Below are 23,991 nucleotides of genomic sequence, written 5' to 3' on the forward strand. Positions count from 1 at the left end.
CCTACTACCTATTCACAAAACACTTTGAAACAATGTTTAACTCCCCATCAGTCTGCTATCATGTGCCCCCTCCCCCAGCAGCTCCTACACTAGGAGTGAAGACTAGCAATTGATTGATTCAGTCTGGGCCTGCCACTGACCAGTCTTCTAGCTGCCCCTCATTCTGAGGTCATGACGCTGCCACTGGTGTCTTCAGGATACTGTGAGGATCCCACTGTTGGATAGGACAGTGATGGTGAACCTTGGCACTCCAGATGTTTTGGAACTACATTTCCCATGATGCTCATGCACTCTGTAGTGTAGTTGAGCATCATGGGAAATGTAGTTCCAAAACATTTGGGGTGCCAAGGTTCACCATCACTGCAATAGGAGGTGTCTACATCATCATGCAGTGACTTGGGCTCTAAAAAAAGAACCCTATCACTTTGCAGTCCAGAACTGGACCCGACACATCACAAAACCAAGAATCAGGTAAATATTTGGAAAAAATAAACAAGGAAGCTGGCGCTCTGAAGCACTGGGAAACAGCTAGTGTGCAAGCAAAATCATGAAATGAATAAAAACAGAAAACAATATATAACACAGATACCTATATAGCAATAGGCTGGGGTGAAGTCCATGTAATGAGGAAATGAGATGAAGGTCTGCACGAAGGGCCAGCTCTGCTGCACAGGAAGTCAATCTGTCAAAAGGATGAAGCAAAAAAACAAGCGGAGCGCCTCTAAGTGCAATACGTTTAATGGAAGTAAAACATACAACAGGTGGTAACTCACTAGATGTGGATGAAGTAAAGGCACAAAAACAAACGTCCTGGGGTCAGGCTGTCCATGTAGCTACTGCCCAGAGAAAGGATGTTGAGAGGATCTGATCCGGTAGATGAAGCAGCGGGGAGATGCCGGCTCTGTCTTCCCCGGGACCGGACTCTCAAGGCAGGCGGGGACTCAGCTTCAGCCGTAGGACGTAAGCACGGTCAGGGGTGCACACGACGCGTTTCAGAGCGTGCGCCAAGCTCGTGGAGAGCGTGCGCGCTCTTTTTTCAAGTGTAGATGCGGTGACCGCTGTGAGCCAACAGATTTGTACACACGCAATGTGTGAATGGGAGTGTGCACAGGCCAACCAACCAATGAAAAGGCATGGCGGCCATATTGGAGCACACAACCCATACATAATGGCAAATAATTAAATGGCCATACAATATACTGATAATATAAAAAGGGACCGTGGCAATATAAAAAATATGCAAAGAAATGTATAAAAAATATAAAAAATATATATATATATATCATTATATATGTACATATGCAGACCAAAGGACTTATGTGGTGTAATGTTTTATAATAAAAGATATATATAGAGGATGTGTTTTAAAATGTATCTAAAAGATATATAAGAATATATATGTGTATATATATATTTTAGTAAAGGATTTAAAAATAAAAGAAATAGAAAGTAAAAACAATGTAGCTCTTGTTCAGCTACATTGTTTTTACTTTCTATTTCTTTTATTTTTAAATCCTTTACTAAAATATATATACACATATATATTCTTATATATCTTTTAGATACATTTTAAAACACATCCTCTATATATATCTTTTATTATAAAACATTACACCACATAAGTCCTTTGGTCTGCATATGTACATATATAATGATATATATATATATATTTTTTATATTTTTTATACATTTCTTTGCATATTTTTTATATTGCCACGGTCCCTTTTTATATTATCAGTATATTGTATGGCCATTTAATTATTTGCCATTATGTATGGGTTGTGTGCTCCAATATGGCCGCCATGCCTTTTCATTGGTTGGTTGGCCTGTACACACTCCCATTCACACATTGCGTGTGTACAAATCTGTTGGCTCACAGCGGTCACCGCATCTACACTTGAAAAAAGAGCGCGCACGCTCTCCACGAGCTTGGCGCACGCTCTGAAACGCGTCGTGTGCACCCCTGACCGTGCTTACGTCCTACGGCTGAAGCTGAGTCCCCGCCTGCCTTGAGAGTCCGGTCCCGGGGAAGACAGAGCCGGCATCTCCCCGCTGCTTCATCTACCGGATCAGATCCTCTCAACATCCTTTCTCTCGGCAGTAGCTACATGGACAGCCTGACCCCAGGACGTTTGTTTTTGTGCCTTTACTTCATCCACATCTAGTGAGTTACCACCTGTTGTATGTTTTACTTCCATTAAACGTATTGCACTTAGAGGCGCTCCGCTTGTTTTTTTGCTTCAGGTAAATATTTGGTCCATTTAATTTATATACAGTGCCTTGCGAAAGTATTCGGCCCCCTTGAACTTTTCGACCTTTTGCCACATTTCAGGCTTCAAACATAAAGATATCAAATAATTTTTTGTGAAGAATCAACAACAAGTGGGACACAATCATGAAGTGGAACGAAATTTATTGGATATTTCAAACTTTTTTTACAAATAAAAAACTGAAAAATTGGGCGTGCAAAATTATTCAGCCCCCTTAAGTTAATACTTTGCAGCGCCATCTTTTGCTGCGATTACAGCTGTAAGTCACTTGGGGTATGTCTCTATCAGTTTTTCACATGATAGATGATAGATGATTCAGAGACTGAATTTTTTGCCCATTCCTCCTTGCAAAACAGCTCGAGCTCAGTGAGGTTGGATGGAGAGCGTTTGTGAAAAGCAGTTTTCAGTTCTTTCCACAGATTCTCGATTGGATTCAGGTCTGGACTTTGACTTGGGCATTCTAATACCTGGATATGTTTATTTGTGAACCATTCCATTGTAGATTTTGCTTTATGTTTTGGATCATTGTCTTGTTGGAAGACAAATCTCCATCCCAGTCTCAGGATTTTTGCGGACTCCAGGACAGGTTTTCTTCCAGAATGGTCCTGTATTTGGCTCCATCCATCTTCCCATCAATTTTAACCATCTTCCCTGTCCCTGCTGAAGAAAAGCAGGCCCAAACCATGATGCTGCCACCACCATGTTTGACAGTGGGGATGGTGTGTTTAGGGTGATGAGCTGTGTGTTGCTTTTACGCCAAACAACGTTTTGCATTGTTGCCAAAAAGTTTGATTTTGGTTTCATCTGACCAGAGCACCTTCTTCCACATGTTTGGTGTCTCCCAGGTGGCTTGTGACAAACTTAAAACGATACTTTTTATGGATATCTTTAAGAAATGGCTTTCTTCTTGCCACTCTTCCATAAAGGCCAGATTTGTTCAGTATACGACTGATTGTTGTGCTATGGACAGAGTCTCCCACCTCAGCTGTAGATCTCTGCAGTTCATCCAGAGTGATCATGGGCCTCTTGGCTGCATCTCTGATCAGTCTTCTCCTTGTATGAGCTGAAAGTTTAGAGGGACGGCCAGGTCTTCGTAGATTTGCAGTGGTCTGATACTCCTTCCATTTCAATATTATCGCTTGCACAGTGCTCCTTGGGATGTTTAAAGCTTGGGAAATCTTTTTGTATCCAAATCCGGCTTTAAACTTCTCCACAACAGTATCTCGGACCTGCCTGGTGTGTTCCTTGTTCTTCATGATGCTCTCTGCGCTTTAAACGGACCTCTGAGACTATCACAGTGTAGGTGCATTTATACGGAGACTTGATTACACACAGGTGGATTCTATTTATCATCATTAGTCATTTAGGTCAACATTGGATCATTCAGAGATCCTCACTGAACTTCTGGAGAGAGTTTGCTGCACTGAAAGTAAAGGGGCTGAATAATTTTGCATGCCCAATTTTTCAGTTTATTATTTGTTAACAAAGTTTGAAAAATCCAATAAATTTCGTTCCACTTCATGATTGTGTCCCACTTGTTGATTCTTCACAAAAAAATACAGTTTTATATCTTTATGTTTGAAGCCTGAAATGTGGCAAAAGGTCGCAAAGTTTAAGGGGGGCGAATACTTTCGGCACTGTATTTTTAAACTGGGGCAGTTGACTAGAGTGGAGTGTGGGGCAGGGTTATAGGGGGACTTTCACTCACTTCCTTTCACTTAAAGAGATGTGCCCGTCGGATGGTTTTAACTCAACCTTGTTTTGGTGACAACTAAACATTTTGGATCCTTCATCCCTTTTTGTCCCAATGACAATAGTCACCAGGATGAATAGAGAGAGTGGATCTCCTCAAGGTTTGGCTACAAATACACTTTAACAAAGGTAACACCGGGCATCTGCTCTCAGGAGGGTGTTCTGAATTAAAACGACTTTCGATCTTGTCTGATTATCATCCTTGAGAACTTGGGGAATAAGATATAAAAGTGACTTTCGATCTGTCTGAAGGGCAGGATATTGCCAAATTTATCTAAAGTCTCTATCAACACAGCCCTGAGAGAATCTAATTATAAAACTCTCTTGCGATGTTATTTAGTGCCAACTAGGATTATTTGAATGCATCCATCAAGATCCCCAACTTATTATAGGCAATATGGTCAACAGGGCACAAATATTCCTAGATCCCCAGAAGTGGCCTTGTTTCAGAAACTGGATTCAGCCATTCCTAAATGATGAAGACTAATCTCACATACAGTATAATGTTAGCAGCTCGAAACGCCATAGCAAGGTGCTGGAAACTGACTATGGTGCATATGGATTATGTTTATCAAAAACTAAACTGGATTATAATCAATGATACATTTACATGAACCATTCAGAGTAACAATACAATATTTAACAACACCTGGGACCCCTGGATCAGATATATTTCTCCAGCCTGATCTGGGAGAAATCCTCCTTACTACCCCCAGGTGACCTCAACTCTCTTCTATTCTTGTTCTTCCTATTAAAGCTAAAAAGCTTTAGGAGATGCAATGTTGCAGATTTTTTTGGGCCCAAAGCTCTAGCGAGTGGGGGTGTAGACCGCTTTGTTTATTTTTCGTACTTTATTACTGGGCACCGGATGTTTCGAGATTGTCAATAGCTTTTCTAAGCTTTACCATTGTGGTTAATTATTATATGTTCTCAAGCGTTTTCTTACGAGACCCTAAGAGCCCATTCACATTAGCGCGACTTGTCAGGCGACTTGTCTATTGAGTAGTATAGGACCCGTTCTAATAGGAGCGACACAACTCGTTCCGACTTAGAAAAAGGGTCCTGTACTACTTTGGGGCGACCTGGGAGCGAATTGCATAGACTTCCATTATGTGAAGTCTCTGCAAGTCGCGCCGAAGTCGCGGTGCACGCGACTTCACAGGTCGCCCCCCAAAGTCGTGTCGCCTCAATGTGAATGGGCTCTTAAGGGTCATAAAACGTTGTCTTCTTTTTTTGAATTTGTGGAAACACATTGCAATAAAAGACTGACGAGCTAACTTGCACCCTAAGATGAAACTAGAAATTGTGAATAACAGGTCTCCAGCTAGCAATCCCTAATATGGTGGGAGTATTGCTGCTTTCAGGTGAACCAGAGAGCTGTAGTTGATATTTCCCTGCATAGGACTTACCTGTGAACTGGGTGACTGAGAGGCGAGCAGAAAGTAGGTCAAGTATCGATCCAACAGAGGAGACAAATTCTGTTTGAAGCTCATGGGAAGTCTTTGTGGTCCTGATGCGGAATCTGATGATGTCACCTTTGATCTTATATACGGTAAGGGATCCACTTGGTTGGTCCATCTTTGGGCTGACAATGGACCTGTAAGACGCTGAAGTGTCCGCCCCGCCAATGGGGATCTAAAAAATACAGATTTTAGGATTTTAAATGAGAATGTCTGCAAATATCCCACCCCTCCAGGCATGTATTCTTACTAAGCTACTCTCTCTTTGTTACCTACCTGCACTGCAGGAACCCTCCCTAACTTGTAGGTATGTGCAGTCTGCAGTCTCCACTGCAGGTGGCGCTCAACCAAATATAGCTGTTTGAAATTTCAGATTGTCACCCTAGGTCAGTGATGGCAAACCTTGGCACCCCAGATGATTTGGAACTACATTTCCCATGATGTTCATGCACTCTGCAGTGTAATTGAGCATCATGGGAAACATAGTTCCAAAACATCTGGGGAGCCAATGTTCGCCATCACTGCCCTAGGTAGTCCTATACCACATGTGTCAAACACACGGCCCATGGATCAAATCTCTCCTGCAGCTGCAGCACCCCCTTGTCTCTACCCCCACCTTGTCTCAGCAGTAAACAGCAGAGAGGAGGACAGAACTCCTCCACCAGATCCTGCTCAACTCTGTGCAGCCACAGAGAGGATCATCTCTGCCCCCTCTGTCTCAGAAGTCGGCAGCAGAGAGGAGGACATAACTCCTCTTACAGATATACTGTGCCTCTCTGTACAGCTGCAGCACCCCTTTGTCTCCACCTTCCCTGGTCTCAGCTTTAAGCAGACTCCAGCTGCTGACTCCAGCCCTCTACTAGTAATCCTCCAGACCTTGCATTTTCTGCTTCCAGGTTCCCAAGCTTCTTCAGCAGAACAAGGTGTAAGGGGGTGCACTGTAAGGGGGAGTGGGGGAATCTTCTGATTGTGGGGTGCTGTGTGACATCTGAGGGGGGTGGGGTGCTCTAGACATCTAGTCTTACAGATACAACTGGCCTTTTGAGGGCAACCATAGTGCTGATGCGGCCCCCCAATGAAATTAGGTTTGACACCCCTGTCCTATACAGACATGTAGTTTTAAATGGACTTTTAGTAATGCACCAATTAACAACCAACTTTTTAAGTCGTTACAGCAATAGATTTTTTCTTTTGAAAAATACAGTTAAAAAACTTATGAGTAAAAAATTACCATTGTAAACACCCTTGGCAGCGTTATATGGTTTGTCCAAACCTTTATAACTGCTGGGCTGTATGTAAGTGTGGGGAAGAGTATAAATAAAGGCATGTGAAAGAAAAAAAAAATATATATATATACAGTAAATATATATATATATATATATATATATATATATATATATATATATACACACATACTCAATATTGCCATTATAGATATCAACCACCTACAGTTACAATAATACAGTCCTATTTACTATAGTTTTTTTTTTTTTTGACAAAGTGAATAAGAGCCAATACTTTTGTTTTTATGCTGTAAATGTCCTCATTGGTGAGATTTAAACTCACTTCCTGTTCCTGTGACACCAGGATAATAAATGAGAGGGTGCAGGTTTTACCAGAACAGGAAGACACAGAAAGCAATAACAAAAACTGACAGATGTTCTTACTCCTCTAACCTATTACTGTACAACGTTGCGGTCTCCATTTCCAGAGATATCCCAGCACTTCCTGTACTTGCCATACCCTGTCATGGGACAGGAAGTGATGCAAAATCTTACCAAAAGGGACATATTAGACAAGAATAAATAATATATGTTATATAATTTCTCACCCCTGTACAAAACTTTAGTTTCAGATGGAATTAATTTTTTTAAAGCTGTAATGTAATCTGCTTATACAGAATCTCACAAAAGTGAGTACACCCCTCACATTTTTGTAAATATTTTATTCTATCTTTTCCTGTGACAACACTGAAGAAATGACACTTTGCTACAATGTAAAGTAGTGAGTGTACAGCTTGTATAACAGTGTAAATTTGCTGTCCCCTCAAAATAACTCAACACACAGCCATTAATGTCTAAACCGCTGGCAACAAAAGTGAGTACACCACTTAAGTGATAAAGTCTAAATTGCGCCCAATCAGCCATTTTCTCTCCCCGGTGTCATGTGACTCGTTAGCGTTACAAGGTCTCAGGTGTGAATGGGGAGCAGGTGTGTTAAATTTGGTGTTATCGCTCTCACTCTCTCATACTGGTCCCTGGAAGTTCAACATGGCACCTCATGGCAAAGAACTTTCTGAGGATCTGAAAACAAGAATTGTTGCTTTACATAAAGATGGCCTAGGCCAGTGATGGCGAACCTTGGCACCCCAGATGTTTTGGAACTACATTTCCCATGATGTTCCTGTACTCTGCAGTGTGGTTGAGCATCATGGGAAATGTAGTTCCAAAACATCTGGGGTGCCAAGGATGGCCATCACTGGCCTAGGCTATAAGAAGATTGCCAAGACCCTGAAACTGAGCTGCAGCATGGAGGCCAAGACCATACAGCAGTTTAACAGGACAGGTTCCATTCAGAACAGGCCTCGTCATGGTCCGCCAAGAAGTTGAGTTCACGTGCTCAGCGTCATATCCAAAGGTTGTCTTTAACATTTTAGGCCAAATTGTTTTCTGCTACATATTTTTGTTAAAAAAAATCCCAATAAGCGTATTTGGATTGGTTCGCGCAAAAGTTATCGGATTGGTTCGCGCAAAAGTTATCACGTCTACTAACCAAGGGAAAGATTTATGTCATTTTCATTGTTTTTTTTTACTAGTAATGGCAGCGATCTGCAATTTTTTGCGGGACTGCGACATTGCGGCGGACAGATCGGACCCCTGACTGACACTTTTGGGGGGGACCATTGACATTACTACAGTAATCAGTGCTAAAAATATGCACTGTTACTGTAATAATGCCATTTGCAGGGAAGGGGTTAACCCTGTGGGTAAACAAGTGGTTAAATGGGAGCCTAGGGGAGTGATTCTAACTGTGGGGGGGCGTAGCTTCTGAGATGACCATAGAGACATGTGATCCTATATAGCAGGATCACAGGAGCTCTGTGATCATCCCAGGGAGAAGAATGGTCAGCTGTGTTTACAACAGCCAACTGTCCTTCTCTCTCAGCGGGGAACGATCGGGGGTGGCAGGTGGCAATCGGAGCCACCTGACACACGCATCGGGGGATGGAAGCGCGGCGGCGGCGGCGCATGCTCGCCCCCTAGACTCCCGAGAGTGAGCGCCGTACAAATACGGTGATTTGCCTGCGGCGGCGGGCGGTTGTAAACAGGTTAAAAGGTGCCTTGATTGAAAAAAGGTTAAGAAACACTGGCCTAGGAGATATAACTGGAAGAGAGGCTTGGTGCACTAAAGCTATGTCTGCATGAAGAACAAAAACTGAGTTCCCTGTATGCATTGCAATCCTTCATTTTCAATCCAGAATGGACCTTTAATATAATATACCTCTCCCTCTCCTCATCCAGAAGATCGAATGACTCCAGTGCTTTGTGCTGCGGGATGCGACCCATTTCATGAGCCATTACTCGCTGCGTCACATCATCCTTCCACGACAACCCTGTGACCATGGGCAAAAAAAAAAAAAGAATAAAACTTTAATTCTCCAGCCAATCTACTTTGCATATTCTTTCTTTTCTTATGCATTCTTTGCCCTGCTGATGGTGAGTAATCTAGAAATGTCGGTTAGAAGTTAATTGTGTGGCCTGGCCAAATCATTCTTTCTGAAATAAAAAACGGGAAAATCAAAAGAAAAGATGCATCAAGTCACTCTGGGAGAAAATGCAAATGACACAGAGCTTTGCCGTTCAATTAATCACAGCAGAGCCGGCTGCTTAAATTGTGAGAAAAGGCTGTCATCTTTTTTGTAAGTCCTCAGAAATAATGGGCCGGGGCTTCACAGCTGATTATTTCGGTTACTGATTACCTTTTGCTGACAGCCGACGCAGAATGCCTTGCAACTGTTGCAGAGTTCTAGGAGTCACCTGAAACTGTCCCACGTCCCTTTCCGATCGATCCCGACACTGGCCGAATAATCCATCTGAAAAACGACATATTAAATAAAGAAACACAGACAGGGTGTTAAAGGTATAGGCAAAAGTCTTTGTTTTTGTTTTAGTAAGTAGAGACAATTTTGGCTTTACATACATACATTTACATGCAAGGCAGCAATACTCACCTTCAATCCAAAATTGCCCCCTCTGTAGTATTCTTTTTTGTCACAAGATGTCCTTGGTTTTTCAGACTGATTAACAATAATAATTCCAGAAATTCAGCAACTTTGCAAAAAGTGCAGGCACACTATGAGTTAAGTCCAATTAGGTGGATGTCACTTCCGGGACTTATCACTATTACTTATATATGACAAGATTTTTGCACTCCTGGAGGATACACTCCGGCTGTGAGTAGAGAGAAGCACACACAGCAGCTATGCCCGACCCTCTCCTCTGCTGTCCATTCGCAGAAGGCTTTGTATTTTGTGAATGAGTTCAAATAATACAAAGGCTTCTGTGAATGGGCTGAAGGAGGGGAGGGGCGGAATTAGCAGTTCCAGCAACTCTGCTCTTGACGGAGCTGAGACCATAGTGAGTAGCATCAGAGCTCCAGAAGTGAAGGTCCCCTGCACCAAGCTATATTTATCATTGGGACGAGCTGCGGTAGAATGCCAGCTCTCTGGTCACACTCCATCTTCACCTACACAGCTTATAAAATAAATTTATTGCAGTCCTGGAGGATACACTCCGGCTGTGAGTGGAGAGAAGCACATAAAGCAGCTATGCCTGCCCCTCTCCTCTGCTACCCATTCGCAGAAGCCTTTGTATTTTGTGAATGAGTTCACATAACACAAAGGCTTCTGTGAATGGGCAGAAGGAGGGGCGGGGCGGAAATAGCAGTTCAGGCAACTCTGCTCTTGAAGGAGCTGAGACCATAGCGAGTAGCATTGGAGCTCCAGAAGTGAAGGTCCCCTGCACCAAGCTACCTTTATCATTGGGACGAGCTGCGGTAGAATGCCAGCTCTCTGGTCACACTCCATCTTCACCTACACAGCTTATAAAAGAAATTTATTGCACTCCTGGAGGATACACTCCGGCTGTGAGTGGAGAGAAGCACACACAGCAGCTATGCCCGCCCCTCACCTCTGCTGTCCATTCGCAGAAGCCTTTGTAGTTTGTGAATGAGTTCACATAATACAAAGGCTTCTGTGAATGGGCAGAAGGAGGGGAGGGGCAGAAATAGCAGTTCCAGCAACTCTGCTCTTGAAGGAGCTGAGAACATAGCGAGTAGCATCGGAGCTCTAGAAGTGAAGGTCCCCTGCACCAAGCTACCTTTATCATTGGGACAAGCTGCAGTAGAATGCCAGCTCTCTGGTCACACTCCATCTTCACCTACACAGCTTATAAAATAAATTAAAGAAAAGAAAAAGAGAAAAACAGGGTCCTGTAATTTCTATTCAAATTCATATTGTTAAAACCCTCAGCACTAAATACTGTTGGTAAATCAGGGCATGTCTACTTTGACTTTGAATCATATCATACTGTACTGGTTACAATGTACATGAACAGAGAAGCCCCCTGCATGGCAGGACATTGAGAGTTGTAGCAGGCTAAAAACTGATCCTTAGCTCTTCTGCCAAAGAATAAAAATCAGATAAGCCATAATGTATATGGTGCATTTATGACTTTACTGGATATCTAAAGGCTGAAATCTGATTGTTAGCTCTTCTGTCAAAGAATAAAATTTAGATAAGCCACAATGTATATGGTGCATTTATGACTTCACTGTATATCTGATTTGCAGTTCTGATTAGGGGCCTATTCACACTGGGAACTGCATGTAAATGGCACAGGAGCGCTGTGCGGTTCCTGTGCCATTCACATGCTGTTCTGTGCAGTGCAATTTCAGCCCTATTCATTTTGAATGGGCTAAAATCGCACCGCACCAAAAGCAATGCATGTGCTACTTTTTGAAACGCATGGCAACCGCATCTGATGCGGCCAAACGCACTGCGTTTGCAACCTGTGTTTGGGGTATTGTTAACTTTGCACTGACCGCCGCAGCAGATCACAGAGGCAATGCGATTTGAATGTGGTGGGGGAAGCGGCTTTCCTACACTGCATTCTAGTGTGAATGGGCCCTTAACAGGAAAAGGGTCAGACTAGAAGATCCATTTGGGTTGAGTGTGATATGAATATATGAGGATATGCGGGTCGGAAGACTCACCTTGTACACAGACCTCCTCCTTGGAGCACAGCCTCAGATCAAACAGGCAGCCTGAAGAATCAATAAAAAAGAGAATGAATGGCTTTTATAATTGGGAACAACTGACGCACAATTCATGGTAATTTAAATTGAGCATAGCATGACAAAATGCATAAACAGAGGTTGCTTTCAGCCAAAACCACATAATAAATAATCAGCAGATCAGAAGATAATAATCAGCAGATCCAAAGATACAAACAGCTGCAGTTATATGCAAATCTCCACTGAATAAAAGAGCCGTCATATTGTCAATCTGATGCTGGTGACATCTCCCCAATGGCGGAATCAGTGATGTGCAGCTCATATTTTACTCAACATCCCCTTGGTAGTTTTGGCTAGTAGAGCGTAGACGCCATAGAAGGTGAGGGAACCTTTAGCAATTACATTCATTTTCCCAGAGTCAAAATTTCAAGCGTTACACAGGCCAAGTCTTAACCACTTTACCACCGGAGGATTTTGCTGTCTTACGTCTGGGCCACTTTTTGCGATTCGGCACTGTGCGACTTTAACTGACAATTGCGCGGTCATGCAACGCCGTACCCAAACGAAATTTATGTCTTTTTTTTCCCACAAATAGAGCTTTCTTTTGGTGGTATTTGATCACCTGTGCGATTTCTACTTTTTGCGCTATAAACAAAAAATAGTGACAATTTTGAAAAAATAACATTTTAACATTTTTTTATATGAAATTCCCCCCCAAAAAATGTAAAAATCAAAATTTTTTATCATTTTAGGCCAATTTGTTTTCTGCTACATATTTTTGGTAATAAAAAAATCGCAATAAGTGTATTTTGATTGGTTTGCGCAAAAGTTATTGCGTTTACTAACTAAGGGAAAGATTTCTGTCGTTTTTGGTGTTTTTTTTTTAACGAGTAATGTCGGCGATCTGCGATTTTTTTTTTGCGGGACTGCGACATTGCGGCGGACAGATCGAACCCTTGACTGACATTTTTGACACTTTTGGGGGTACCAGTGACATTACTACAGTAATCAGTGCTATAAATATGCACTGTTACTGTAAAAATTACACTAGCAGGGAAGGGGTTAATTTTATTGGAGAGGGAGGGGTTAATGTATGCCTGGTGCTTACTGACGTGTGTGGGGGGAGGTGACTGTGTGACACAGGGACAGATCGCAGGTTCAGCTATGCTGAACCCTGCAATCTGATCCTGCCTGTCACTTAGGAGATCCACCCGCTCTGTTTACACAAGCGGGCGGATCTCCACACTAGATTCCCCGACGATCGGGGAAGAGCGTGGGTGATCACCGCCGCTCCTCCCCTGGCCCAACTCCCGCTGTGACTGAATACAGCGGGAGCGAGCCTCCGGCGCCGCGCGCCGCCGAGAGAGGAGAATGTCTGGCGACGTAGGTCTACGTCGCCAGACGATAACGAACCACTTTGCCGCAGTAGAGCTCTAGTGAGCAGCGGTAAAGTGGTTAATAATGGAACCACTAAAATAATTTTCAGGTCTTGGGGAAGCCCTGCTAAAACCAATTCATCCGGGCTCACTGCAAAAAATGCCCCTTACATCGGAGGTCAGTTGGAAGAATGTTCCTTTCAGTGGTGGCCAGAATGCACCCCTTTTGGATAGCTAAAAAGATTATTGGTGTTATGCAGCTAACTCGGCCAAGTGGTGCTGACTTAGATCTACTGTATATAGGCATGGGAGGTCAATTAGTAACAAATCATGGAACCCCTAGTAACCTCTGAAGGAACCCTGGGGTTCAACAGATCTATGGTTGAGAATGGTTATTTTGTACTGTATGAAAACCCCAATAACCACAAACCTTATTATGTTCCTTACAGTATGTATTCTTCTTCATCGGTGCTATATGTATGCTACAGACCACCATTGCTATTAACCTTTCTTTCCTTACACATCACCTATGCTACCGCACATACTATGCCTACATGTTCTTCAATCTTTATTTAGTCTATAACATTATCATCTTTAATGTTATGCTCTTTACAGTATGTATTACTCACTAGAGATGTAACCTTTTTGGAAAGTTTGAAACCACGGGGAAAATGCATATTCCCTTTCCCACATTATAATGTAAAAGTTTACTGCCAATATGCATTTTCAGCTATGGACAATGCTAATCCAGAAGCATATATTGCTCTATGAAAATCTTGGTCAATGTTCTCCGTATTTTCAGGTGTTATTTTATCTATAAATGAAGAGATTGCGTTCTTTTGAGAGGCCATGGTTTGTAGCACTTCCTTACTAAGATGCTGCTGGTGAAGAAACACTTTTTGATGATTCAGAAGCAGCAGAAAGAGCGTTTCTGGAATGAGAACTCTGGAGGAAAAAGCTCCTTGCACTTTTATTTGGTCCTCATCATTTCCTTCCATAAAGTATTTTTTAATGTCTTTAGGGCACCTCTGGCATGCCAGGGTGTGTTTTGTCATCCTTGTAGCATTTGGAAAAGAATATTTCTTCTGACAATATTAGCAAACTGCAGCTTTGCTCTCAGCAGACTTTGCACTGTGGAAATGTTTCCAAACTCTAGATTAGGGGTCTTTAATAAAGTTCACGGGGGTCCAGTTTGTAAAATGTTCTTCTGACAAAGGTCTGAATCTCATGTTTGCACTATAACACATCAACAACAACCCCCTTTTACATCACAGTCCCCCCTGTAAATCACCAACCTCAGCCTCCCCTTCACTTCACAACCCCCCTTAACATCACAGCTCCTCTTTTACATGAGTGTCCACAGTCCCCAATTACATCACAGACCCCCTTCACATTACCAATGCTATACATTACCTTGCTATTAACCATTCTTTCTCTACATATCACTAATACTATTCTCATAATTTCTTTCATTTCAACACCCATTCCTCACCAAATTCTCATGCACCCGAATTTTATACTATTTCCCTATTGTACACACATGTACCTTAATCTTATACTATATTCCTATTTTACACAAATTCATGGATCCTCCCATTGTTACTCTACCTCACCACCAGCTTCCTCCCAATAACACCCTACTTCACCTCCTGCTCACTTCCAATCACACTCTATCACAAACTCTCGCTCTCTTCCAATCATATCCTACCATCACCTCCTAAACCTTTCCAATCACGTCTAGCACACTCTACCATTATCTCCTGCCCCTTTCCAATCACACTGTAGCCTCACCTTCTGCTCCCTTCTAACGACATTCAACCTCACCGCCTGTCCCCTCCAACCACACAATATCTAATCTCCTACTCCCTTCCACTCACACTCTACTGTCCCCCAGTGGCCCCTTCCAATCACACTTTACCCCTACCTCATGCCTTTTTCCAATTACACTCTATTCTCACTTTCTGCCCCCTTCTAATCACATTCATCTACCTTCATGTCCCGCCCTTTATAAACACATTGTACCCTCATCTTCTGCCCTTCCAATTTCAATTTAATCTCACCTTTTATTAAGACTAACTTTATCTCTTGTCTTTTCCAGTCACAATACACTCTCATTTGCCTCCTTTCCATTCATACACTACCCTCACCACCTGCCCCTTCCAATCGCACTCTACCATCACCAACTGCCCCTTCCAATCACACTCTACTATCACCTCCTACCCTTCACATCACACTCTACTAACACCACCTGCCCCTTCCAATCACACTCTACTATCATCTCCTGCCCCTTCCAATTGCACTCTACTATCATCTTCTGCCCCTTCCAATCACACTCTACCATCACCATCTGCCCCTTACAATCACACTCTACTATCACCACCTGCCCCTTACAATCACACTCTACTATCACCACCTGCCCTTTCCAATCACACTCTACTATCATCTCCTGCCTCTTTCAATCATACTCTATCATCATCTCCTGCCCCTTCCAAACACTGTCTACTATCATCTCCTGCCCCTTCAAATCACACTGTACCATCACCTCCTGCCCCTTCAAAACACATTCAACTATCATCTCTTGCCCCTTTCAATCAAATTCTACCATCATCTCCTGCCCCTTCCAATCTCACTCCACTATCATCTCCTTCCCCTTCCACTAACACTCTACCCTCATCTCCCGCCCTTTCCAATCACACTCTACTATAATATTCTGCCCCTTCTAATCACACTCTACTATCAACCCCTACCCCTTCCAATCGCACTCTAATGTCATCCCCTACCCCTTCCAATCACAGTCTACTAACATCTCCTGCCTCTTCCAATCACACTCTACCATCATCACTTGCCCCTTCCAGTTACACTCTACTATCATCTCCTACCCCATCCAATCACTCTCTACCATAACCACCTGCCCCTTCCAATCACACTCTACCCTCATCTCCTGCCTCTTCCAATCACACTCTACCATCATCACCTGCCCCTTCCAGTTACACTCTATTATCATCTCCTGTCCCTTCCAATCACATTCTACTATCATCTCCTGCCCCTTCCAATCACACTGTACCATCACCACCTGCCCCTTCCATTCACACTCTAATATCATCCCCTATCCCTTCCAATCGCAGTCTACCAATATCTCTTGCCCCTTCAAATAACACTCTACCATCACCTACTGCCACTTCCAATCACATTCTACTATCATCTCCTGCCCCTTCCAATCACACTCTACCATCGCCACCTGCCCCTTCCAATCAAACTGTACTATCATCTCCTTCCCGTTCTAATCACACTCTACCATCACCACCTGCCCTTTCCAATCACACGCTACTATCATCTCCTACCTCTTCCAGTCACACTACTATCATCTTCTGCTCTTTCTTATCACACTCTACCATCACCACCTGTCCCTTCCAGTGTCACTCTACCATCACCATCTTCCCCTTCCAATCAAACTCTACTATCATCTCCTACCCCTTCCAATCAATCTAGAATATCTTTCCCCTTCCAATAACACTCTACCCTCATCTCCTGCCTCTTCCAATAACACTCTACCCTCATCTCCTGCCCCTTCCAATAACACTCTACCCTCATCTCCTGCCCCTTCCTTTCACACTCTACCATCATCACCTGCCCCTTCTAGTCACGCAGCTCCCTGAATTCTTCCCTCACCCCTTCCCCCTTCCAATCACACTCCACCATTACCTTCTGCCACTTTCAATCACACCGTTCCTCACTAAGTGCCCTTTTCAATCACACTCATCTCAACCTCCTGGCCCTTCCAATCACATGCTACCCTCACTTCCTCCCCATTCCATTCACACAGTTCCCTAAACTTCTCCCTTTCCAATCACATACCATCCTCACCTCCTGCCCCTTTCAATCACAATTGACTCTCACTTCAAGTTCCCTCTGAACGCTCTTTATCCTCATTTTCTTCCCCCTTCCAATCACACCCCACCATCACCTCCTGCTCCTTCCAATCACACAGCTCCCTGACCTTCTGCCCCTTCCAATCACACCGTACCCTCAGCTCCTACCCCCTTCCAATCACACTCAAACATCACCTCCTGCCCCTTCCAATCACACAGCTCCCGACCTTCTGCCCATTCCAATCACACGGTACCCTCACCTCTTATTCCTTCCAATCACACTCCATCGTCACCTCCTGCCCCTGCCAATCACACAGCTCCTTGACCTTCTGGACCTTCCAATCACACCATACCCTCACTTCCTACTCCTTCCAATCACACTCCACCGTCACCTCCTACTCCTTCCAATCACACAGCTCCTTGCTCCTTCCAATCAAGCTCTCTCATCACCTCCTACCCCTTCCAATCACCCAGCTTCTGACCTTCTGCTTCTTCCAATCACAACGTACCCTCACCTCCTACCCCCTTCCAATCACACTTAAACATCACCTCCTGCCCCTTGCAATGACAGAGCTCTCAGACCTTCTGGACCTTCCAATCACACCATACCCTCACTTCCTACTCCTTCCAATCACACTCCACCGTCACCCCCTGCCCCTTCCAATCACACAGCTCCCTGACCTTCTGTCCCTTCCAATTACACTGTACTCTCCCCTTCTCCCCCCTTCTAATCTCACTCAATCATCACCTTCTACCCCTTCCAATCACACAGCTCCCTGACCTTCTGCCCCTTCAAATCACACCTTACCCTCACCTCACCCCTTCCAATCACACTCCAGCATCACCTCCTTCCCCTTCCAATCACACAGCTCCCTAACCTAATGCCCCTTCTAATCACACTGTACCCTCACCTCTTACTCCTTCCAATCACACTCTGTCATCACCTCCTACCCCTCTCCAATCACACAGCTCCCTGACCTTCTGCCTCTTCCAATCACACCGTACCCTCACCTCTTACTCCTTCCAATCACACTCTATCATCACCTCATAACCTTTACACCAGGGGTCAGGAACCTTTTTGGCTGAGAGAGCCATGAACACCACATATTTTCAAATGTAAGTCCGTGAGAGCCATACACTATATTTCAGGGGTCGGGAACCTTTATTTAATATTCATATTCATGGGCTGCAGCTATACAATGAGTAGATGGAGCCGTGTGAAAGTGCTTGGAGTCCGATCGGTAAGAGAGCAGAGCAGGTATGCAATGAGGCCGGAGTGGTGAAGCGCCTGCAGGCCTGCGAGTGATGGAGGTGAGTATAGGCCCAGAGAAAATGGTGGCCGGCCGCTGAAGGCCTCAGAGGTGGATGTGAGAGGCAGCTCCCGCGAGTCCCCAGGTTTCAGAGGGGAAGGAGATCGTGTCTTTTGGGGCACAGGGAGCGGATGGCAGGTCTCCTTACCGGGCAGTGATTGCCAAGGCCCTCAGATGCACAGCACAGGAGCCGGCGGCGGTACCGTGAGTAGGTCACCCATGGACGAACTGAGGGTAGCGGTGGGTAGCCCACAAAGTGAACCGTCGATGGGTGCAGAAATCTACTTGGCACCGGGCACAGCTATGCGGATGGCACTGGATTAAGTGGTAGACGCGGCGGAGCTCTGGGACTACACATCCAGCGTGGCTCACGTCCGGACACGCCCCCCATTATTAAAGATTTGTCTGCGAGCCAGATGCAGCCATCAAAAGAGCCACGTCTGGCTCAGGAGCCATAGGTTCCCTACCCCTGCTTTACACTGTATCCTCACCTTCTTCTCTCTTCTAATCACATTCTACCTTTCCACTCATCTCTTCTATCCACTTATCCTCTCCATTACCATTTTCTTTACAAGCACCCTCCACACTTACACCCCTATGTCCATTACCCTCTCCACTCCCTTCCTCTCATCACTCACTTTTCATCTTCCAGAGCATTCACATATGCAAAGTAAAGAAAAAATTTAATCTCCCCCAACAATAACTGCATCTCACCCAAGCGTCCACTATTATAAAATATGATTATTTGGTAATTACGTATATGCATCATCTACCGACAGAAGGACACAGTTGATTATCGTGAGCAGAGCTTTGAGATGTTGAAACAAAATCTGACAAGCAAGGAAAGGGGGGGCTTATGAGATTCTCTGCCTGGAAACCCTTAGAGAACACAAGGCAGTAATACCAGAGCCTCTTCATATGTCAGAATATTCCCATCTACACTTGACGTCGCCAATGATTGTGTTTTCTGACGTCGGTTGGGGCTCTCAGACGAACATGAGATGAACAGCGAGAGGATATATGCAGGGGGAGTACAGAAGGCAGATGCGTAAATGCTGCCTTTCCATTGACTCGAAATGTCACACAGATACTTCAGTGATTTTCACAAATACAACTCATTTAGCCTTAACCAAATGACCCATTTTGGTAGTCTTCTGCAGAATCTCTAAACTTACCATGTAACAAATAATTTGAATAGACTTGATTTAATAGCACTGTACAAATAACAAACAACGGTTTATACCGACCAATCACAGAACAGCTTTCAGCAGCCCAATTTAATCAAATTATTGGAAATAGATTTTTCTTTTGCTGGTGCTCCCGGGAATCGACAGCAACCATCCTGAAGGCGTTAGCCTTCAGGATGGTTACTGTCGATTCCCGGGAGCACCAGCAACAGAAAAATCTATTTCCAATAATTTGATTACATTGAGCTGCTGAAAGCTGTTCTGTGATTGGTATGACATGGGATTGACTTATGTTAAGCAACAGACCAACTGGCTGCCTGGATGGAGTAGACCGAATGACTTCTACTGTCACTGGACTATGGTTCATCTAGGACAGCCTTTACTCCAGAAGTACCTTTTCAATCATTTTCAGGTCTAGGGTAATCCCTGCTAAAAACAATTCATTGGGGGTCACTGGGAAAAGTGCCCTACCGAAGGGCAATCGCAAGAATACCCCTTTCATTGGTGGTCACTGGGAAAAATGCTTCAGGGGGTCAGTGGGAGGAATGCCCCTAACATGGACTGGGCTTCAGAGGTAAGGGAGATTTAGGCGCATGTCCTAAATCTCCACTTACCTTGCAAAGCCAGATATACTCATTTAAGTACCACCTCCAGGTCCCTCGCCACCACCAGTTTCCGGGTGAAGGGCCGCTGATCCAGTGATGCAATGCCCCTCCCTGAGACTGCCAGCCCCCTATGATGCCATCATCCTCTTCTGGATCCTCAAAGAACCCTGTCACTGGACATCCAATAAGAACACCCAAAGGGGCTGCAGCACTATGTGACCACCAGTTAGGAAAAAAAAAAAGGGCATTTAAATAGTGATGGGGAAATTTCATATTTCCTTATTAAAGTTGTATCATAATATCTAAGGGCTCTTTCACACGGCCGCTCTGTGTGAGAGCTCCGCTGCGGTCCTTTTTTTTTTTTTTTTCCACGGAGCGGATGACATTTCTGTCATCCGCTCCGTAGGTCCACATATCATCCCATCCGTTTGCGGATGATATGCGGACATAATGTAAGTCTATGGGGGTTTGCGGATGTCAGCGGATGACACCGCTGACATCCGATTTTCCTTTCTTTCCGTTTTTTGAACGGAACAAAAATAGGGTTTTGTTCAGTTCCAAAAAATGGAACAGAACTGACAGGAAGAAAATCGGATGTCAGCTGATGGTATTCCGCTGACATCCGCAATGCCATAGACTTACATTATGTCTGCAAATCATCCGCAAAAAAAATAGGATGATTTGCGGACACACGGAGCGCCCGTGTGAAAGGGCCCTAAGAAAGCCTTCAAAGCCTGGTTACCTTAGGTGACTTCATACCAAAGGAATGTCATTGCAAACTGACCAAGTCCTTAACCACTTAAGCCCCGGAAGATTTTACCCCATTCCTGACCAGGGCCTATTTTGCGATTCAGCACTGCGTGACTTTAACGGACAATTGCGTGGTCGTGCAACGCTGTACCTAAACGAATTTGGCGTCCTTTTTTTCCCACAAACAGAGCTTTCTTTTGGTGGTATTTGATCACCTGTGCGATTTTTTGATCATGCGCTATAAACAAAAAAAGAGCGTCAATATTGCAAAAATAACAATATTTTTCACATTTTTTTATATGAAATTCCCCAAAAAAATGTAAAAATCAAAATTTTTTAACATTTTAGGCCAATTTTTTTTTTTTACCATATGTTTGGTATAAAAAAATTGCAAAAAGCGTATTTTGATTGGTTTGCGCAAAAGTTATTGCGTTTACTAACAAAGGGAAAGATTTTTGTCCTTTTTGTTGTTTCTTTTTTAAACGCGTAATGGCGGCGATCTGCGATTTTTTTTGCGGGACTGCGACATTGGGGCGGACAGATCGGACCCTTGACTGACATTTTTGACACTTTTGGGGTTACCAGTGACATTACTACAGTAATCAGTGCTATATATATGCACTGTTACTGTAAAAATGACACTGGCAGTGAAGGAGTTAACTGTATTAGAGAGGGAGGGGTTAAGTGTGTCCCTAGGGGTGTGCTTCTAACTGTGATTGGCTGTGGCTTGATGTGTAAGAACAGTGATCAACGGTCCTACATAGTAGAACCGTTTGATCATCATTCTTACACAGGGAGAACTGACAGGCGGCTTTGTTTACACTAGCCGCCTGCCTTTCTCCCGCTGTCACGGACGATCGCGAGTGCCACACATGCGCGCGGGGGGGTCCGTGACCGAGCGGGAGCGCGCCTGCGGCGGCACGTGCTCGCTCCCACAACCCTTACAGGCTAGCGACGTAGCCCTACGTCGCTCTGCCTGTGAGGGGCTGACTGCCGACGTAAATAGTCGTGCGGCAGTCGGCAAGTGGTTAAAAGGTCATGTTGCTTGCAAGGGGGTTGGCCATTTATTTACACACAAGTCCTGTACAGTATATGAGACAGATAGAACGTGGAATAATCAGTCTCATCTCAGAGCTGCTATCATGCAAATGTCTGACTTTAATCTTCTGTGCCCCGCCGTGAAAGCTGACGGGACTCCATGTCAGAAAAGGCATCTTTAGTTAAGTATTCTTGTTAAATGTTCTAATGTTATTACATTTGTTATCTCTATCTGTCATTACTTAATTAAATGTTATACTTATAAGTAATTGTGTGATCTCTCTTTGCACATTTCGAATAAAACCCCAAAAAACATAACTTTGATAAAACAGATAGGAATTGTTTCTTTTTTCCTTCCAGCAGTGAACTAGAGGGGGGTGGGGGTAAAAAATTATCCTGGAGTGGGGCTTTATTTAATCATTGTGTCCTTTGTCTACATAATTCTTGCTAATATTGTAAGTGTCCCTCTTTCCCATTATACAGTTGAGAGTTATGCTATGGAGAAGAGATGAGAAGAGAAGACAGAAAAGAGAGAAGAGAGAGGACTGAAAAAAAAAAAAAGAAAAAAAGGAAGAGGGAGAAGAAAAAAAAAAGGGACAAAGGAGAAGGGAGAAGAGAGAAAGAAGAGAAACGAGAGAGAAGAGAAGAGAAATGAGAAGAGAGAAAGGAGAAGAGAGAGAGCAGAGAGAGAAGAGAGAAAGGAGAAGGAAGAAGAGAAGGGAGAAAAAGAAGGGAGAAAAGAGAGAAGGGATAAAGTAGAAGAGAGAGAAGAAGGGATAAGGGACAAGAGAGAAGACAAAGGGGAGAAAGGAGAAGAGAGAAGGGAGAAAGGAGAAGAGAGAATGGAGAAAGGGGAATAGAGAAGAGAGAAAAGGGATTAGGGAGAAGAGAGAAGAAAAAGGGAGAAGAGAGAAGGGAGAAGGAAGAGAGAAAAGGGATAAGGGAGAAAAAAGAGAAGAGAGAAGACCAAAAGGAGAAGGGAGAAGAGAGAAGGGAGAATAAAGAGAGAGAAATGAGAGAAGGGAGAAGGAAGAAGAGAGAAGGGAGAAAAAAGGGAGAGGAGAGAGAGGAGAGAAAGGAGAAGAGGTAAAGGGACAACGGAGAAGAGAGAAGAAAGAAGGGAGAAGAGAAAAGGAAGGGGGGAAAGCAAAGAGAGAAAAGGGATAAGCTAAAGAAAGGGAAGAAAGAAGACCGAAAGGTAAAGGGAGAGAAGAAAGAAGGGAGAATGAAGAAGAGAGAGAAGAGAGAAGGGAGTAGGAAGAAGAGAGAAGGGAGAAAGAAGGTAGAGGAAAGGGAAGAGAGAAGGGAGAGAAGAGATAAGGGAGAAAGAAGGGAGAGGAGAGATAAGAGAGAAGAGAGAAAGGAGAAGAGAGAAGGGAGAGGAAAGGGAAGAGAGAAGGGAGAGAAGAGATAAGGGAGAAAGAAGGGAGAGGAGAGATAAGAGAGAAAGGAGAAGAGAGAAGGGAGAGAGAATGGAGAGGAAAGGGAAGAGAGAAGGGAGAGAAGAGATAAGGGAGAAAGAAGGGAGAGGAGAGATAAGAGAGAAGAGAGTAAGGAGAAGAAAGAAAGGAGAAGGAAGAGAGAAGAGAGAAGGGAGAAAGGAGAAGAGGAGAGAAGAGAGTATGGAGAAGGGAGAACAGAGAAGAGATAAGAGAGAGAAGAGAAAGAGAGAAAGAAGAGAGATGAGAGAAGGGAGAAAGGAGGAGGGAGAATAGAGGAGAGAAGAGAAGAAGAGAGTCCTCTTCTAGGGTGACAACGCTAAAAGGGAGAAGAGAGAAGGGAGAAGGAAGAGAGAAAAGGGATAAGGGAGAAAAAAGAGAAGAGAGAAGACCAAAAGGAGAAGGAAGAAGAGAGAAGGGAGAAAAAAGGGAGAGGAGAGAGAGGAGAGAAAGGAGAAGAGGTAAAGGGACAACGGAGAAGAGAGAAGAAAGAAGGGAGAAGAGAAAAGGAAGGGGGGAAAGCAAAGAGAGAAAAGGCATAAGCTAAAGAAAGGGAAGAAAGAAGACCGAAAGGTGAAGGGAGAGAAGAGAGAAGGGAGAATGAAGAAGAGAGAGAAGAGAGAAGGGAGTAGGAAGAAGAG

General features: G+C 43.9%; 1 protein-coding gene across 2 annotated transcripts in view; it reads right to left on the reverse strand.

Annotated features, from left to right (window-relative positions):
- The window catches only part of PTPRN (protein tyrosine phosphatase receptor type N), a 178,062-nt gene that overhangs the window by 112,598 nt on the left and 41,473 nt on the right, over positions 1 to 23,991 (reverse strand). The window contains exons 2-5 of one of the 2 annotated variants that reach the window (XM_082262054.1): positions 11,756 to 11,806; positions 9,462 to 9,575; positions 8,984 to 9,095; positions 5,432 to 5,657 (exon numbers count right to left, since the gene is read on the reverse strand). In XM_082262054.1, the coding sequence (XP_082118180.1) occupies positions 5,432 to 5,657; positions 8,984 to 9,095; positions 9,462 to 9,575; positions 11,756 to 11,806 (503 nt within the window). Of the gene's footprint in view, positions 1 to 5,431; positions 5,754 to 8,983; positions 9,096 to 9,461; positions 9,576 to 11,755; positions 11,807 to 23,991 lie in introns of those variants that run through there. The other variant, XM_082262053.1, reaches the window with a different exon arrangement.

The sequence above is a fragment of the Pelophylax lessonae genome (assembly GCF_965119305.1).
Source record: "Pelophylax lessonae genome assembly, chromosome: 6".
NCBI lineage: Eukaryota > Metazoa > Chordata > Amphibia > Anura > Ranidae > Pelophylax > Pelophylax lessonae.